At 42.3% G+C, this 16,796-nt stretch overlaps 2 protein-coding genes across 2 annotated transcripts in view; both read left to right on the top strand.

Moving 5' to 3' along the window:
* Positions 1–4,005: 4,005 nt before the first annotated feature.
* Positions 4,006–10,149, top strand: gclm (glutamate-cysteine ligase, modifier subunit). Its single transcript, XM_005734048.2, has 7 exons — positions 4,006–4,630; positions 6,430–6,492; positions 7,336–7,420; positions 7,760–7,816; positions 7,898–8,100; positions 8,244–8,358; positions 8,849–10,149. The coding sequence occupies exons 1-7, from the start codon at positions 4,490–4,492 to the stop codon at positions 9,016–9,018; spliced, it is 834 nt and encodes a 277-aa protein (XP_005734105.1). The 5' UTR covers positions 4,006–4,489; the 3' UTR covers positions 9,019–10,149.
* Positions 10,150–11,667: 1,518 nt separating this feature from the next.
* The window catches only part of dnttip2 (deoxynucleotidyltransferase, terminal, interacting protein 2), a 9,172-nt gene continuing 4,043 nt past the window's right edge, over positions 11,668–16,796 (top strand). The window contains exons 1-2 of the mRNA XM_005734047.1: positions 11,668–11,757; positions 14,111–16,134. Of these exons, the coding sequence (XP_005734104.1) occupies positions 11,683–11,757; positions 14,111–16,134 (2,099 nt within the window). The 5' untranslated portion in view covers positions 11,668–11,682. The remainder of the gene's footprint in view (positions 11,758–14,110; positions 16,135–16,796) is intronic.

The following is a 16,796-nucleotide window of genomic DNA, read 5'->3' as shown; positions in this document are numbered from 1 at the left end:
ACCCTGGACAGGTCCTCAGTCCAGAGAGCCAGACAGTTATTCACACCTAACCTAAACCTAACAAACATGCCTTTGGACAGTGGGAGAAACCCGGGGGCTGCTTTCTTAGATACCATATATTTGTATTCAGCAAATATCTGATTGTGAATCAGTCACCTCCAAATATGCAGCTATAAAAGCCCTCGCGTTTCGTGTGCCCTGGAACTCTGCTCATGGGAATTTCCTGGCTTTCATCAAGAATATTTATGTCAGGTCAGGCGTGGATACCAGGTTAAAAAGGTCTGAAAACGCTTGGCTCGCAGTCAGAGTTAGATGATATTAGTGTCTACACTCTGGCCAGACTTCTACACCAAAACTGGAAAAAGGATTTAGCTTCATTGACCTCGCTTTGTGCTTGAGGGCTGTGTCATTTCCAACAGGAAAGAGGGCTTTCTCCTGACTTCTTAAAAATAAGCAAACACACACTTTCTAATTTCCTGTATATCACAGTAAAGTAAATGCTTGTACTTTACTCGAGAGGCCAACACTCACATTTCTAAAAATTGCTGTGTTCTTTTCAAGGACTACGAATCTCAAGGGCCAAAGTGGAACTCAATGTTATTTTTTAGCCTTAGGCTTTTCCTTCTGTGACATGTCGGCATGTCTGTAACGAAGAAAAGGCTTACCAGAACAAACCATGCCACGAAAAACAGCCTCGGAGTGAAAACACGGGGGCAGAAGCGAGGATTTACAGAACTTCGTTTTTTTACTCTGGGTGCTGCATTCAAAGTACTTCTTGAGTAAAGTGCAGATAAATGATCTGCAATGTGACAGAATATCATAAGTAAAAGCACAAACTGCACAGTGGCCCTTCTCATTGCTGGGATTTTAGGAGTTTGACAGTGTAGGACTATGGTGCAGATTCTTATTTAATTAAGTTTTATTCTAACTGTTGCATATTTATGCCATGTCTCACAGTATTGCATTTCCCATTCTTAGGATTTTATCGCTGGCTGTCATAGTAAAAGACCGAAGTAAAAAAAGTATTAACAGGAAACCTACCAAATGTGCCAAATGTAGCAAATGTAGCACACTTTTCAAGTGTGGGGAAGAAGAACTGCATTTCAGCAGGAAGAGGTGTCCAGCAGAACCTCATCGAGGATTGGATAATGCAAACTACAGGAGAAAGCATACAGAAAGCAACGATGTGCAGATTTGGCACAAACGTATCACAGGTGAAAAGAGTTGAGAGGAGAAGAAATGCTCAGTGCATCATGGGAATTTCCTCCAGCAGCCTGAACCTAAAGCAGCATAACTAAGCTAAGCTTTTAGAACAACCTGATAATCAGAAATGACAAGAGTCTGCCCATATGGAAAAGATATATATAAATCTTATAAAGTTTTTATCTGTCTTGTATGAAACTTGTATAAAAAGCATACAAGAGTGAAAACACATATAAGATCCCTTGAAAAATTATATAATGAAACTTGTATGTTTTGTATACTTACTAAAAAAATATATGAAAGTAATGAGAAAGTGGCCACTTTCATGAGTAAATCATTTATGTTTTTACTATTTCTTTTCCATATGGGTGGACTAGATGGAACAAATGCATGGACGTTATTCAGCAGCGAATAAAGTGGAGCTAATTTGTTTTTACATTTTGTTTATACGGTTTCTAACTTAAATCTTAACACGCAAAGCAAAAGCAGTTCAGACTCATATAGTGCCAATCTTCATGTATGATAAAGACAGGACAACCTTCTTGTGTAATAATGCTCTCCCGTGCCAAGAAGTACAAGAAATGATACAGCCAATTGGGAACAATGTTATTATAGTTGTTACTTTCGTTAACTGGGGGAAAAAAGGCTTTTTGAAAAAAATAACTGAAGAGATAAAGTGTACTTTCAAAGCTACCAAAATGAAAACAGTCTTTGGCAGTTCGGTTAAAAGTGACAGCACAAACTGCTTGTTGAGGCAAATGTTTACTGAGGCTTGAACTGTCTACATGACAGTAAGTTGACTGTTTTCACAAAGTGTTGTGTAACACCTATTCTGCACTCTTGAGAACTCTTCCCTGACAAAAACCCTTTATATTAAAACATGCTAAACAGACTGACAGTTAAGCTAAAGAAAAATAAACACAAAATGAGAAAACTGCTAGCTGGAAACAAAGCCTGGGTGATTTAATATTTGCTTCAAATGCTGACAAAACCGAGCCGCTGAACTGTTCGTGCATCGCTATAGTTGATGCACGAACAGTCTTTTGAGGCAAGAACCAGACCGTTGCTTCCACCGTTGTGTCAGTCCTGGATTATGGTCATGTTATTTACATGTATTTGCATGCATCTTCAGAATGTTTACATTCTGTCTATCATGGAGCACGGAGATTTATTACAAACCTTAAAACTCTGACGCACCACTGTATGTTGTATGCTTAGGTCGATGGTTTGCTTTGTCATTTCATAGACTCTCTCGACCACTGCTGTGTTCTTATTTATAAAGCTATTCTTGCTAGATCGCATCCTAATTACAGAAAAATGTGGGAAGTTATTGTCTTAGGTCCCCAGACCTATACCTTCTGTCTGTTCCAAAGATTCACAATGAATTTAGAAAAAGCATTAGGAGAATTCGAATGCAGTTGCAACTGTTTCCCTCTGGAAACAGCTCCAAAGTTAACAAAACACTTAAGGAACTGATCTCACTAAATGAATTCAAGGTGATTGTGAATGATTTGACTGTAGAGGTTTTGTCTGAACGTGATTCACTTATTTCTTTGGCCCAATGCGATGATGTTTATTGATGTTTCAGAGTTCATAGCCACTGAGGTTCACAAACTTTGGCTGTTTTTGTGTTGTATTTGCTTATCGGCTGTATTTTAGTGTTGTTACTTTGCATATTTTTTTGTTGCCTGTGTGTGTGTGGGTGTGTATGTTCTAGGTTGCGCAACTCTGTTGGCTGTACTTCTGTCTTTCTTGGTCAGGGCGTTCTTGAGAAAGAGACTTTTAAATCTTTAAAGAATCATAGTTTCCTGGTTAAATAAAGGATAAATAAAACAAAAAACAAGTGAAAACAACAAATCTAAACTAAACTTAATTAAAAACTATTTAGAAAATACAAAATCATAGAAACTATTAACTAAAGCTGTTACCTATAAAAAGTCAAAAGTATTAGAAAATAAATTGGAATTAAATGCATGCAAGTTTAAATAAAGCATTAGCGACATTATACACAGTAGTGTCAGTTAATTAGGTACATCTCTTTAATGCACATATTTAATCAGTCAATCAGATGGCAGCAAACCAGTACATTTAAGAATGTTGATGAGATGACCTGCTAAACTGAGCATGAGAATTGGGAACCAAGATGATTTAAGTGACTTTGGCATCGTTGTTTTATGAGTATTTATTAAACTAATGGGATTTTTCCACACAACCATCTCTAGGGTTTTACAGAGAATGATCCCCAAAATAGAAAATATCCAGTAAAGTTCTCTGGGGGAAGATGCTTTCTTGATGCAAGAGGTCAAAGTTGAATGACTAGACTGCTTTGGGCTGATGGGAAAGCAACTCAGATAACCACTCATTAAAACGAAGGTATGCAGAAGAGCATCTCTGAATGCACGGCATGTCAAACCTGGAAGCAGATAGGCAACATGAGCAGAAGATCACAACGGGTTCCACCACTGTCACCTAAGAACAAGAAACTGAGGCTACAGTTTGCACAGGCTCACCTGTGCATATTGGCACTCTTTTGTTGGTGCATTGTTTATACACCACAGCCTACCTGAGTGTTGTTGCTGAGAATGTCCATCCCTTCATGACTGCAGTGAACCCATCATCTGATGGCTGCCTCCAGAATGATAACAGTCCATGTTACAAAGTTTAGGTCACCTCAAACTGGTTTCTTTAACATGGCAATGACTCACATGAACTCCACAGTCATTACATCTCAATCCAATAGAGCACGTTTGGGATTTGGTGGAACAGGAGATTTTCACTGTGGATGTTCAGCCAACAAATCTGCAGCAACTGTGTAATGTTATCATGTGAATATGCACCAGAATGTCTTAGAACTATTTTCAGGACCTTGCTGAATTCACGCCACAAAGAATTAAGCCGGGCTCTGAAGGCAAATGAGTAAATGCCTTGTTAGTAATGTTTAGACACCGCCATCCAGTGGTGGGACTTGTTCGGTGCAAGAATCCGCTCCATGAATCCAGTGCGGTGCGCTGGATGTCACTCCATGTTGTTATCCGAACCAGCTCTCTCATTCCACCGCCGCCGCTATGTGGGCGTGACACACCGGCTTACGAGTAACAACCAAACCAGCTAGTCAGCGCTGAGTGCAAGTCATCCTGACCACATCATTTTGACAGTGCCGGTGGGGGTCTGTGCTGCAGTGTGCTTGTCCAGCAGTCAGTGACGGAGTGACAACACTACTGATGTCACATTTCACCGCAGCCAACTAAACAGTTTAGCAGCTTGTTAGCCTAGCGTCCGAGAGCACATGGATTCTCAAAACACTACCAACACCAACACTGAGGCGAAGATGCTGCTGAGTCACGCGAAGACCTTCAGGCTCCACACCGGGAATCTGGTCAACCGAAGTCGCCTGAAAAAGAAGTGTCCGGGCTCTCCCAGCGAGGAGGTAAAACATAACAAGACGGTTGGAAACGGCAGTGGCATGTAGCCCGTTAGCTTAGCGCCTAGCTAATTATTCAACCTGATATTGATACCGACGAGTGGTAACTGATAGGCCTGGGTAAGATTACACATAGAGCTTATATGAAGAGAAATATGACTGAAATACATTCGAAAATATGCATTTCATATCCCATCCGTCCATATTTAGACGCATATGTGGGCTAAAGTGGTGTAGCTCATCAGTTTCACTTTAATTTTACTAGTGTGTTAAAGGTTCGTAGTGTAACCAACTTTACGATCCGGCCTAAGGTGAAAAGTTTACAGACACGAGGCTGTGAAAGCCACTGTAAATAAAGACCCGAGAGCTTCAAACAAGTGTATTACCCGCAGGTGATGTGACAGCCTGAAATGTGACAACAAAACCAGCACTTACAGTGTGCTCTACTCTCATAAAATGCTCATGTGTCAGTAATAAACATATTGATACAGCGGTTGATTGGTTTATGAGTCATTCACGGCTAAACAATGAACAGAACATGTCAGAGCTCCAGAGCCTAATAGTTACATAACTATCTAAACATAAACTACTAATCTTCACTTTTGTTGAAGCTGTAACTGTTTAAACATTTCGTTTAATAAAATCCTTTGTCAGCATTTTGATTTAGTAGTTGAAAGTTGAATAGTTGGTGAACTGAATTGTTTATAGTGTTATATAAAGGCAGGACTGCTGGGAGGGTTTGGTTTCGACTTGTTCCTGATTCAGCACAGCATTCATTCATTAAATCCTCAAAAATAAAGACATGGCTTGCAGTTTTCTTGGCTACATTTTGGGTGTAACTTACCCTAAAGTGGCACTTGTAGTCGTTTTTTATCAGCCATAGCATAGTGGACAGGTTGTTGTTGTTTTTTTGTTTGTTTGTTTGTTTTTTTGCAAATGGTGTGCAGAGCAGTGCATGTTGAATAGTGTAATAAGACTTTCTCTGTCCTGTATGTGTGTTTCTTCATGAAGTGTGATCCTGCGTTTGTCTTCTGTAGTCAGAATTGTGTTTAAGGTGGTTTGGTGGCTCTCTCTATATAAGATCTGCAATCAAAGACAACTTTTACTGCCACAACAGGGGAAAAAATGAGTTATCACAGGGTAGGCTTTTAAGGTCATTACTGAAAATCTGTTTTGGAACACGACACATGTGGCTAACTTCTCACAAAATGCTATAGGGAGCAAAATCGAGCTTTAGGAAGTAATTTTTTCGACACAGTCTTTTGCAGCCCTTGCCTTGCACAAACTATGGGCAGTGTTCAGTTATGTAATTTACTTCTGTAGGACAAATTACTACATGTGTGTTCATGTGTGGCCAACTTTGCAATCATGTGACCACCTTAAATATGTTGTGAGCCTTTTGCCATTTGTGATATCTGACTGATATGAGCGAGGTGTCAAAGCTAAGGTTATTAAAGACATTTTTCAGCAGCTACAAATCCTGTTAAACCAGTCACAGTTTGTCTTTCAAAGTCTCACAACACTAATGAACCTGTCTCACTCGTTCAATTCAAAACAACTGATGCAGCAAATGCCACAAATATCTTTGTGTTAATAGGTTAACTTTTCTTTATATAAACAAAGCATTCAGTTCACCTTAAACTGGACCGATACTGGATACCTTTAAAGTCGGTCCAGCTGATGTCATTACTTGTCATGTTTTCGGAGCAGCATATTCCAGCTGTTTGGGAGTCTGCTGATGAGCTCCAGCTGTCTGCATGTCTCATGGTCGTTGGCCTAACCTTAAGTCCGTTTTGATGTTTCAGCTTCGAGACTGCATTCAAGCCTCGCTGAGCGAATGGATTTCCACAACAAAGCTGTCATCCAAGGTGGGAAAACTATTTCAGCTTTCTAATGTTTCAGCCGTAGTAATTAACTCCAATATATAAACCAGTTTGTCAGAGAGTTTGTGCCTTTGGGTAATACACAGCTGCGATAGTCAGACCTGCAGTAGGTGAATGTCTCACTGTCAGTCAGATGGAGTCCAGTGCTTGGGAAAGTAAAATAACGCAATAGATGTTGATGGACATCAAAGAAATTCTCTAGGCTCTAGGCTGTCATGGTGAATGTTCATGCAGTGCTGCCTGCCAAAGGCGCCATACCAAATGTGCATCTGTCTGTTAGCTTAAGGGACTGGGGGGTGGGTGGGACGTAACCTTTTATGGAGGAGTTTTTTCCCCATTAACTTCAAAATAAATTGGAGGGCATTGGATGCAGTGTTTTTACCATTTTATCATGGTCTCAAAATACTGAAATGAAATAAAGGAGGCTTTAGGAACTGTTGTAGTCAACCAGCTCTCCTGCTGAACTCACTCCCACTGTGGGTATTTTTTTGCTTGGATCAGCTAATCTGCCTCGGCTTATATCACGAGGCCCACCGGACTCAGTGGGAGGTTTGAAAGAGCTGAAGTAAGAGGCCTTAAATATATCCAAATGCAAGTCTCTTCTCGCTTATGGCCACCAATAAAATCTTTCAAGTTCACGGTTCAGCACGTGAGAAAGCTCCTCACCAGTGTCACCTGTCCCTCTGTCATATTTATGGCCTGAATGGTATATTTGTACATATGTACAACATACACATATAGTAAAAACCAGGTGAGACTGGCCGTGCCACATTTCTCACGTCGGATGAGGGCGGTGATCAGACCGCTTTTCTTTACCGTCTAATGCAGGACTTGACTGACACACTGGAGTTCTCCATACCAGAGGCAACAGACGCAATCACACCTGAAGAGAGAGAGGAGTTGAAGGTTTCAGGTCAGTGTTGGTTGCTGTCCCAGCAGAGAGCTGGATCAGCCAGTTACTCGCTGACCTGCAGGTACCTCATCACCCAGCTTGGCGATTTAAGCCAAGGGTCATGGTTGACGTTTTAGTCGACATGAACTTTGATGTCACCACACTTTTTTTTTTTTTTTTAAATCAACACGTCCTCCTGTCGATCAGATAATATCCAAATTAAATTCCTGATTCAGATAACTAATGGATTAATTCAGAGCATCTCCACCTAATATCTGGCTGACTGCAGAATAGAGTTGGTAGTGATAGAAGTGGCAGTCAGCAGAGGAACCAGCTATTCATGCTTTGTTGTTTTCACAGTCAAGCTGTTCCTGCATGAGTCTGGTCAGTCTTCCATCAAAGACGCAGTGGAGATGGGTGAGCTTTAAATTTCTTCAACAAAAGTAAAAAACAAAAAGTTTCTTAAAACCTACAGCCTTATTTGTCTGTTATCCGTAGCCTGCCAGACGCTGGCAGTGTCCCAGCTTGACTCTGTTATCATTGCTCCACCCGGGCCCTCAGACGGCGACAGCCAAAGTTTGGCCCACCTTCAGCCAGCCTGGGAGGAGCTGGAGGCTCTGGTTAGAAGCAAGCAGATCGCCGCTATTGGCACCTCTGACCTGGACAAAGATCTGCTGGAACAGCTCTATAAGTGGGCTCAGGTCAGTGGGAAGCTTTGTACATGCGAGCTTTAATCTGTCATCGCCAGTCAAAAGTGATGCTGACTTCTGATTAGGATAGCACATGAGAACAACGATCTGTTATCTGCTACGATTCCCTCATCATCTTCCTTTTCTCGGAGCAGATAAAGCCCAGCAGTAACCAGGTCAACCTGGCCTCCTGCTGCGTGATGCCTCCAGACTTGACAGCGTTTGCTAAGGAGTTTGATATCCAGCTGCTGACGCACAATGATCCCAAAGGTAAAGATGTTGACGGCTGGACATATAGTTGTTTTTAAATTGTTACTAAGTAAAACTGGAATGCAGCTAATGTTTCTATAAATGCAGCATTTATTCCAATTCAAGTTTTGTCCTAATTCAAATATTCAAACAAAATAGAACACTGAAAATTTTCTGAGCAGCTAAATCATTCCTGTAAGATTAAAAACGCATACCAGGGATGCAGGTATACCTGCAGGGTTGATAAGGTGAGCTGGTAATCAGAGGCCTGGCTGTTTAACCCAGTCTCAGGCCATTTATTGCATGTCTTCCCCCTGCTCTGTCTCCCTGCTTTGCTGTCTCCTCTCCATGTCCTTTGTCCTTGGGCTGCTCAGTGGCTTTAGTGGGATGCTTGTGACTTCCCACTTTGTGTAGTATAAGTTGCATGCTGTAGTTTACAGTAAACTGTGACTGTTATTTATTTATTGAGTTTTAAACTGCTCCTTCTTTGCACTGATTTCTTTTTTTCCAGAGCTGATATCTGCAGACACTTTTCAGGAGGCGGTGCGGGCGGGAGCGCAGGACCTGAACATCGGTGACTGGAGGCTGGAGTGGGTCCTGCGCTACAACGTTATTGTCAAGAGCAGGGGCATCATCAAGTCTAAGGGCTACCTCGTCAGTGCAAAGAAGACAAGCACCTAGCACCCAAACTAGAGAGGGAGAGAGCGGGATGAAGCCATTTTCCTCCGTTTTTATTCACACACATGCAAAGTTACAGCTCTGAATAATGGGTGCTGCCAATCATTATGAATCATGAAGTCATTGTTTAACTGTACGGACGGGTTGCATCTTCCTCATCTGTGATTCATCCGGTTAAAGACACGCTGGTGTTCTTTACCACTGTCTCCGTGAGATTTAAAGTCGGACATGAACGTGCAAAGATCAACTCCACTGTCAGCTTTGAGAGAAAAGACTGATAAATTGAGATTAACACATGGTGACTCACCGTGACTAGTAAGGTAACAGATCTGGTGTAAATCAGCGCACCAGAGGCCGCTTTAAAGGTGCTGCTCGTTAAACCTCCATGACGAAGGTCTCTCAACCATACTCTGATATGAAGTGCCTCGCATCTGCTCCTCCTGTTATCAACCCTGCTTTGTCTTCCCCGCGTCTGTGTGAATCATGCTTTAAATACCAGTCTGAGTGAAATAAGTGCTAAAGCAAGAGAAGCGTATGTGGAAAGAGGGAAATTATAACTTGTGGGGAGCGGGATTTTTCATGCTATATAATATTTACATTCCTTCGGTTATAAAACCGTTAACATGTGTGTGACGGTTGGGTACTCGGGTGGTGGTATGATGGGAGTCTGAATTAGACTTTAACCTGTAAAGCAGACAGATATGTGAGCTCATATAACTCTGTTCTGTTATGCTCTTTTTTTTTCACTTTTTTTTTTAACCATGTACTTTTTTTAAGATGACATCAAAAATTTTACCCTCACCTCCCAATCTTGCTCATGAGATTAATCAGAGGGAGAGTATTTTAAAAGTAAATGACTTTTAAATGTGTTGTTTAAAAGCACTGGAATCTCCGTGCCGAGGAGATGTGAAAAGCTTTTGAGGAATACGTTTGTATTTGTGAATCGCAGACAGGGTCCAGGAACTCCTCGGAATTTACTCGTACTGTAAAACATGTTTAACATTAAGTGTCTCCTGTAAGTATATCATGAATTGGGTGTTGATAAAATGTAGACCTGGAATCGACGGTGGGGTGAGGGGTTTAAAAAGATTGGGCTTGTGTAAATGTTAATGAAATAAAATAATTAACACTGGTGAATAATTTCTTCCTGCAGAGTATTTGGGGTCAGTCTTCATTTGAATTGATTCGATTAAAAAAAAACAGGCTTTTTGTAATGTTACGCCAGCAAGTTTATGATTCAGTTAGCATGGTTTAAACACCACAGCCTGCCTGCGTTGTTGCTGACCGCGTACATCCCTTTATGGCCTCGGTCCACCCACCCTCTGATGTCACAAAACTCAACTTCAAGCTGCTTTCTTCTATGTGATAATCAGTGAACTGAAATGATCTCCATGGTCCAATACAACAGAGCCCCTTTGTGGGAACAGGAGATCAGCATCATGGATGTGCAGCCAGCAAAGCTGCCGACTAGACCCTGAGGAATTAAGGCATCTCTGAAGGCTAAATGGGGTCTAAGCCACTAGCAAGGTGTACCAAGTGTATACTTTCCTAAGTCCTGTGCAGCTAGACCTCCTTTGCTGATACAAGACTTAATAGAGGGATCTAAAGTGGTTAAATTAGCCTTTGTGTCAGTGAGAAGTTTAGCTAAACATTTAGCTGAAATGTCTAAATATAAGAATTTCAGCTGCTGTAGTAAAGAAAGAAATAAGTAAGAAATAACGGTGTAAAATTGCAGAAAAACTTTGGCAGCTTATTTGCCTGACTGCTGTAAGTATAAAGCAAAGTTTCAGTTAATTCACAGAAAATATGAAGCAATATGTTATTTATTTATAAGAATTATTAAGAATTTGTCCAGCTGGCTGGATTTGAGTCTTTGTCGGGCCGATTTTGACCTCCGGGCTTTATTTTTGACACCCCTGACTTAATATGCAAGCTTGTGTTGTTTTAATAAAGAACATAGTAGTAGATAGTAGATAGATTTTTTTATGCTTTATAAAATTTTTATTAAATTTTTTTAAATATATAATCTTTATTAAATTTTTTTATGCTTTATGACACAATTTTGGTTATTTTGTCATTTTGTGCTCCTTTATCAAAACAGAGCATGCAATTTAGGTTGTTTTGCTCCTGATTTTGAGCATTAGGCTTTTATTTCTAATAATTAACCGTCTCTTTGCGGTCTAAAGCCACCTGGAAACGTTAATAGTTGCTTAAAACTGACACAGATGGGCCCAATTAGTGATTCTTAGCAGTTTATCAAAGGATATATTAAAATTAGTGATTGTATGTTAACTTAGTGTGACCAACCGTCCTCTATTTTTGCATTTGTTGACTTGTAAAAGCCTACATGACATTTTTTTATTCCACCATTCATTAACCTCACAGAGAAGGCATCGTTTAAATATGTTGAAGTTTTCTTTAAGCAAACTGTACTATTAAAGTTCTTCATGACTGGGCCAAGTGTCCTCTTGGTCACCCTAGTTAATTCTCACTGAGTAATTCTTCCAATACAACAATTACAATAGTTATAATAATTATAATAAATAAACTACAACTCGAGAGTTAGTCGGCTGCTCTGTGATCTGCTGTTAGGCCTGTGTCTCATTTCCGTTCATTTGACTAGTCGGGTCTAGCCTTCATGCCGGAAGTGAGTTGTGAGAGAGCAAGATGGTGGCGACCAGGAGAGGAGTGCGTGTGAGCTCCCCAGCTAAAACAGACCCGGAGCAGCGCTCTGAGGTCCAGGTACGTGTCACAGAGGGAGATTATTGGAAGCTGCAGATGTTCAGGTGTCACCTGGAGGTCCAGGTAGTGAGTTATACGCCTGGCACGTGTGTGAGAGCTGATGTGTGGATCTGCCCCAGCTTCACGTGGACTTCACCCTGTACCAGCTTGTGTTCATGTTGTGAGGGATCCGCGCAGAAAACAGAAACATGCGGACTAAATAACAGCATCTCATAGTTTTAGTTTCTTCTCCTACTCGTGTTTTCTGTCTAACTCTCGTAAAGTGCTGCTTGAGTAAACATCTCATGTTATTGTGTAAATGTGACCTAAAAATCCACAGATTTCCACATAAAGTGCTAAAAGTAGATCACGAGAAGGCCCACGTTAACACATTCGACTCCAGTTATATTTCTGTATAACAAAACTACGCGAACCTCAAGAAAAAGGTGGTAATGAGAAGCTATTAACTGTTTATTTATTAGCTGTTAGCTTAATATAGCTATTAGGATTTCTAACGCCACATAATGGTGGAGATGAGGCCCAAATACATTGGGCCAAGTTTATTGTAGAGAATTTAAAAAGTAGGTGTAAAAACCTTTTTAGTTAAGTGTTAGGCTAAAAACTAAAACGAATTTTTAAAAATTCAGTTTTAGCCATGGTTGTATATGTTTATTGCAAGTGTGTTTGTATTATTTTTACTATTTTGCTGTGAAATTCTTAAAGGTTTAGTGTGCACGGTTTCACCACTAGATGTCAGTAGACCGAGGCGTTCGATCAGCCGAATTACGTTTTTATTTATCCCTCCCAGTTTAAGTGTGTAATAATCCCGTCTACGGTGGCCGCTGTAGGACAAACAGCTCTGGCGTGTAGGCTGTCAGTCTGCTGCTTACCTCGGCTGGTGTCCGTGTCTGTTTTATGTAGAGGAGGCTGTAGGACTATGAAACTTTCGTTAGAGTGGACCTAACTCCGTTGGACTTGGACACTTAGCGAATAAACTCACACAGTGTGAGACTGTAACAAACTGTTTGTCAGAGGGAAACGTGACACTGGAGCCCAACATTAACTTGCATAATTTAGCTGTTATTGTCTTAAAACACCAGGGTCACGTGTCTAATCTACTGACAATAAGTAATTGTAACAACATTAGGAGTAACGCAACATTTTTATACATGTTTTCGTGTGTTAGAGGCCTGAAGGGTGATGTCACTGTACAGCTCAGTCAAACATGGCGGCTTTCACTAACCAGCACCTCGTTATGCATATTTTTGATTGATTAATTCTAAGTTTATGGAAACTCATCAATTTCTTTAAAAAAATTAATAACTCACTAATCAGTGTATATTTATGAGTAAAGCATCCTTTATTATTAAATAACCTAAAACACATATTTGGCCCAATAGTGTAGTGTTATAGACCTAGTGACACATGTGTTGAAGGAAGCAGACAAAAGGAGGAGGATGACAATCTGAAAATATCATTCATAAAATTAGTCTGGAAACTGAAACTCAAATTGAAAACAAAAATGTCAGACTAAAAATAAAAGTTAAAGGATGATAATTCTGATCAGGAAGGCAAGCATAAGGAGACGATTCACTGCTGCGCTGCTCGGGAGTGATTGATCAACAGAGATTGCTGTAAGAGCAGGGCTTGCAGTCCGTGAGGGCAGAAAGGAACTTGTATTGGCAACTGAGCAATTAAAAGCCTCTGTGTGTGTGGGGCAAGGCTGCAAGGTGAAAACCACGGCTCTGTAAAAAGGACAGCTCTTCCCCCACCTGCAGTCCGCTAAAGATCAGATGAACAAGCTAGAAGCCTGAATGAGGTTCGATTTCCTGTTGAAGTGCTCCCTGCTGACCAGGACTTTCTGGGTGAAAAGAGAAGCGTTATGTTTGGAAAAAGGAAATGCATGAAACACCTGAACAAGAAGTACCAAAGCTACGATTTTAATCTAGCATAAAGTGTTTGGAGTGGATTTAAAGAAGGTTATGGACTCTGCATACTTGGATTTTTTTGGGCAGCTCGTTCCAAAGCTTCAGGGCTTTGACTGTGAGGCATTTTCAGCCATGCCTTGGAAACAGATGAAAGGTTTCTGTCTGAGGATCTCAGGCTACGTACTGGCCTGTTACAGACCAAGCGATCAGATGTAGAGGGAAGCCATTAAAAGCCTCTCCAGGTGTAAATTGTACATGCCGTTCATTAGACAGGATTTTTTGTGACACATTAGTATTGGAAACTAGTGCATTTGTTGCAGGATATCAAGCTCTCTGTCTGAGTTCTTGACAGTAAAATGTCACCAGACTTATCTTCTGCTTATCGTCTCAGCCATGTTGCTGTAAACTAGCCTTACCACTAACTGTGCCTTGCTTCTTTCACACAGGCCACTCCTTCCACTGCTCGGAGAACCAGGAGGACTACTAAGCAAGCAGAAAGTCCTACCCACGATGGCGTTCTGGAGTCCTGCAGTCAGCTTGAGCAAAGTGCTGCACAAAATTCAGGTTCTTCCTCAACCACCACAAAAAAGAGATGCAGCAGAGCTTCAAGGCTTCACAGTCCAGAGCAGCCCTCCACCCCGGTGGGCTCCGTCCATGAGGCGGATGTGTCAGAGGCGGAGTCCTGCTGCTCAGTGGTGTCCGACATTGAATTGCCAGTGACGCGTACCAGGGGAAGGAGACAGACCCGCAAAGTTAACAAGGAAGAGGAGGAGATATCTGAGGTGGAGTCGTGCTCATCTGCAGTGTCTGCATCAAAACGTGGTCTAAGGAGTGCGAGAAAGAAGGCTGAAAGCTCAGATGCTGCTTGTGTCAAGGTGGAAGATGTAAAAGCTGTCCTGGAGCTGGACACCGGGTCCTGCAGCTCCGTGGTGTCCGATTCCCAGAGAGCCACCAGAAGTCAGAGAAAAGCTCGTACCAGATCGTCTGCCAAACCCCAAACTGGGGAGTCTGAGCTCTCCGACGCTGACAGCTGCATTTCCAGTGTGTCAGGAGCTGATGTGTCCAAGTCCACTACTCGCAGAGCTACGAGATCCAGAAGAAAAACTAGTCCCATTCCAATGCATCTAGACGAGCCGTCAGGAAGCTCTCAGTCTCCGGCTCCAACACGTCGACAGACCAGGGCAGTGAGAGGAAAGGCTGCAGCCCCTGCAGAGCTTAGTGAACCTCCGTCTTGTGACTCTGAAGGATTTGAGTCCGGGCCTACTTACAGTTTGACAAGTCGCAGAAGTGGGAGGACCAGGTCGACAACTCTCAGAGCCATGGATTCAGACTCAGACGCTATGGATGTGCATTCCCAAGTGGGGACCCCCAGCTTCACACGAGCCAGAGGGACCCCCTGCAGCAGCCGCACAGGCTCTGGGAACAGCAGCCGTGGTGCTCCGGCCTCCAGGCGCTCAGCCAAGGACTGCAGCGTCGTTGTAGAAAATGCATCAGAATCTGCCGAGGAGGGCAGCACATTAAACGATTCTAAATTAGAAAGCACACTGATTGCTGAGGATGCAGATGAAACGGTGGTGGAGGAAGATGAGAGCCAAACGGTAGAAGATCACGAGGGTGTGAATAGTACCGATCTGTCGTCCACGAAAGCGGGTAGAAAAAAGGAAACGGATTTCGCCTCTAAAGAAGATTCCCATGCATCTCCCTCAGAACCTGTGAGCGAGCCTGCAGTGGTCAGCAAAAACCAGCAGGAGGAGCCGTCTGCTGGAAATAAAGACGAGGACACTTTAGAGATGGAAGTGATGCAGGAAACAGTCCCATCACCAGAGCGGTTAGAGCCTTGCCAATCAGTTACAGAAACAACATGTGAGAGGGCCTTGGAAACCACAGAGGAGGCCAAGGAGACGCAGAAAGCTGTGGACCTCCTCCCACCTCTGCCAGATGAGTCTGTGGATGATGATGTCATCGTAGAAAACCGGCCTAGTGTGGGGGAGGAAATGGAAGTCAGCACATCTCAGCAGGTGGTTGAGTCCATTCAGGTAACATCATATCAGCAGCACAAGGTTACAGCAGGTTCTGACTCTGAACCCAAAGACGTCATCGTGGAGAAGAGGACAGCAGTCAGTCTGCTGGACAGCAGTGATGAGGAGGAGGAAGAGGAGGAGGAGGAGGAGAGGGAAGTTTCTGAAGAGGAGGATTCGGGATACAGGGGGAAGGAGAGGAGAGGGGGAATTTGCAGCAAGCCAGAAGCTGGAGCTGCATCAATTGAGGGACTGTTTATGATTGACAAGCGGCCGGGAGAAGATGCAGATGAGCTGTACTACAAAGAGGAGCGATGGGATGAAGAGGCAAGCACGCAGAAAGGAGCTGAGGAGGAGGAGCAAGACGAGGAGTTTGTGGATGAGGCTGGCGACGAGGACGAGGATGATGACAACGATGCTAAAGTCCTGTTCTCGAGCAGAAACTCTCATGTGTAAGTACATTAGAGGAATTAGAACCGTAGAGGCATGTGACAGATTAAAGGAAAAACCTGAACCTTTGGAATCTGTGGTTTGGGCGCAATGGTCACTTGAATCAAGGCAAATGGTTTTGTAGTGCTCATCTTTATCCTGTAATGAAACATTTTTATCCAGATGGGAGTGGTCTATTCAAGGAAAGCAATACCTCCATCTACAGAGCAAGAGGGGTCATTTCATAGTTTGATAATAATCAAAATACCAAATACATTAGAATATTTTGGTAACCATTTAGCTCAGGGGTTTCCAACTCCAGGCCTCAGGGCCGGTGTCCTGCAGGTTTTAGATCTCACCCTGGGTCAACACACCTGAATCAAATGATTAGTTCATTACCAGGCCTCTGGAGAACTTCAAGACATGTTGAGGAGGTCATTTAGCCATTTAAATCAGCTGTGTTGGATTAAGGACGCATCTAATGCCTGCAGGATACCAGCCCTGAGGCCTGGAGTTGGACACCCCGATGTAGATGATTATCAGATTTAAAAAATTTAGATGTGTAGGTACACTTTATTTCATTAAATGGTTTGAAAGTTTCAGTTCAATGTTATTTATACAGCACCAAATCACAATAACAGTCACCTCAAGGCGCTTTATATTGTAAGGTGAAAAGAGAAGAGGG

This window comes from Pundamilia nyererei, unplaced genomic scaffold (assembly GCF_000239375.1).
Source record: "Pundamilia nyererei isolate P.nyererei 1_Seehausen unplaced genomic scaffold, PunNye1.0 scaffold00056, whole genome shotgun sequence".
In the NCBI taxonomy this organism is placed as follows: domain Eukaryota; kingdom Metazoa; phylum Chordata; class Actinopteri; order Cichliformes; family Cichlidae; genus Pundamilia; species Pundamilia nyererei.
The sequence above is the reverse complement of the archived record's forward strand: the minus strand, read 5'-3'. Positions and strand labels throughout refer to the sequence as shown.

Excerpts from the sequence above, each read along its gene's own strand:
- gclm (XM_005734048.2), top strand. The coding sequence starts at position 4,490 with ATGGATTCTCAAAACACTACCAACACCAACACTGAGGCGAAGATGCTG. Across the intron at positions 6,493-7,335 it reads CAACAAAGCTGTCATCCAAG|GACTTGACTGACACACTGGA; the intron begins GTGGGAAAACTA and ends CGTCTAATGCAG. Across the intron at positions 7,421-7,759 it reads AGAGGAGTTGAAGGTTTCAG|TCAAGCTGTTCCTGCATGAG; the intron begins GTCAGTGTTGGT and ends TTGTTTTCACAG.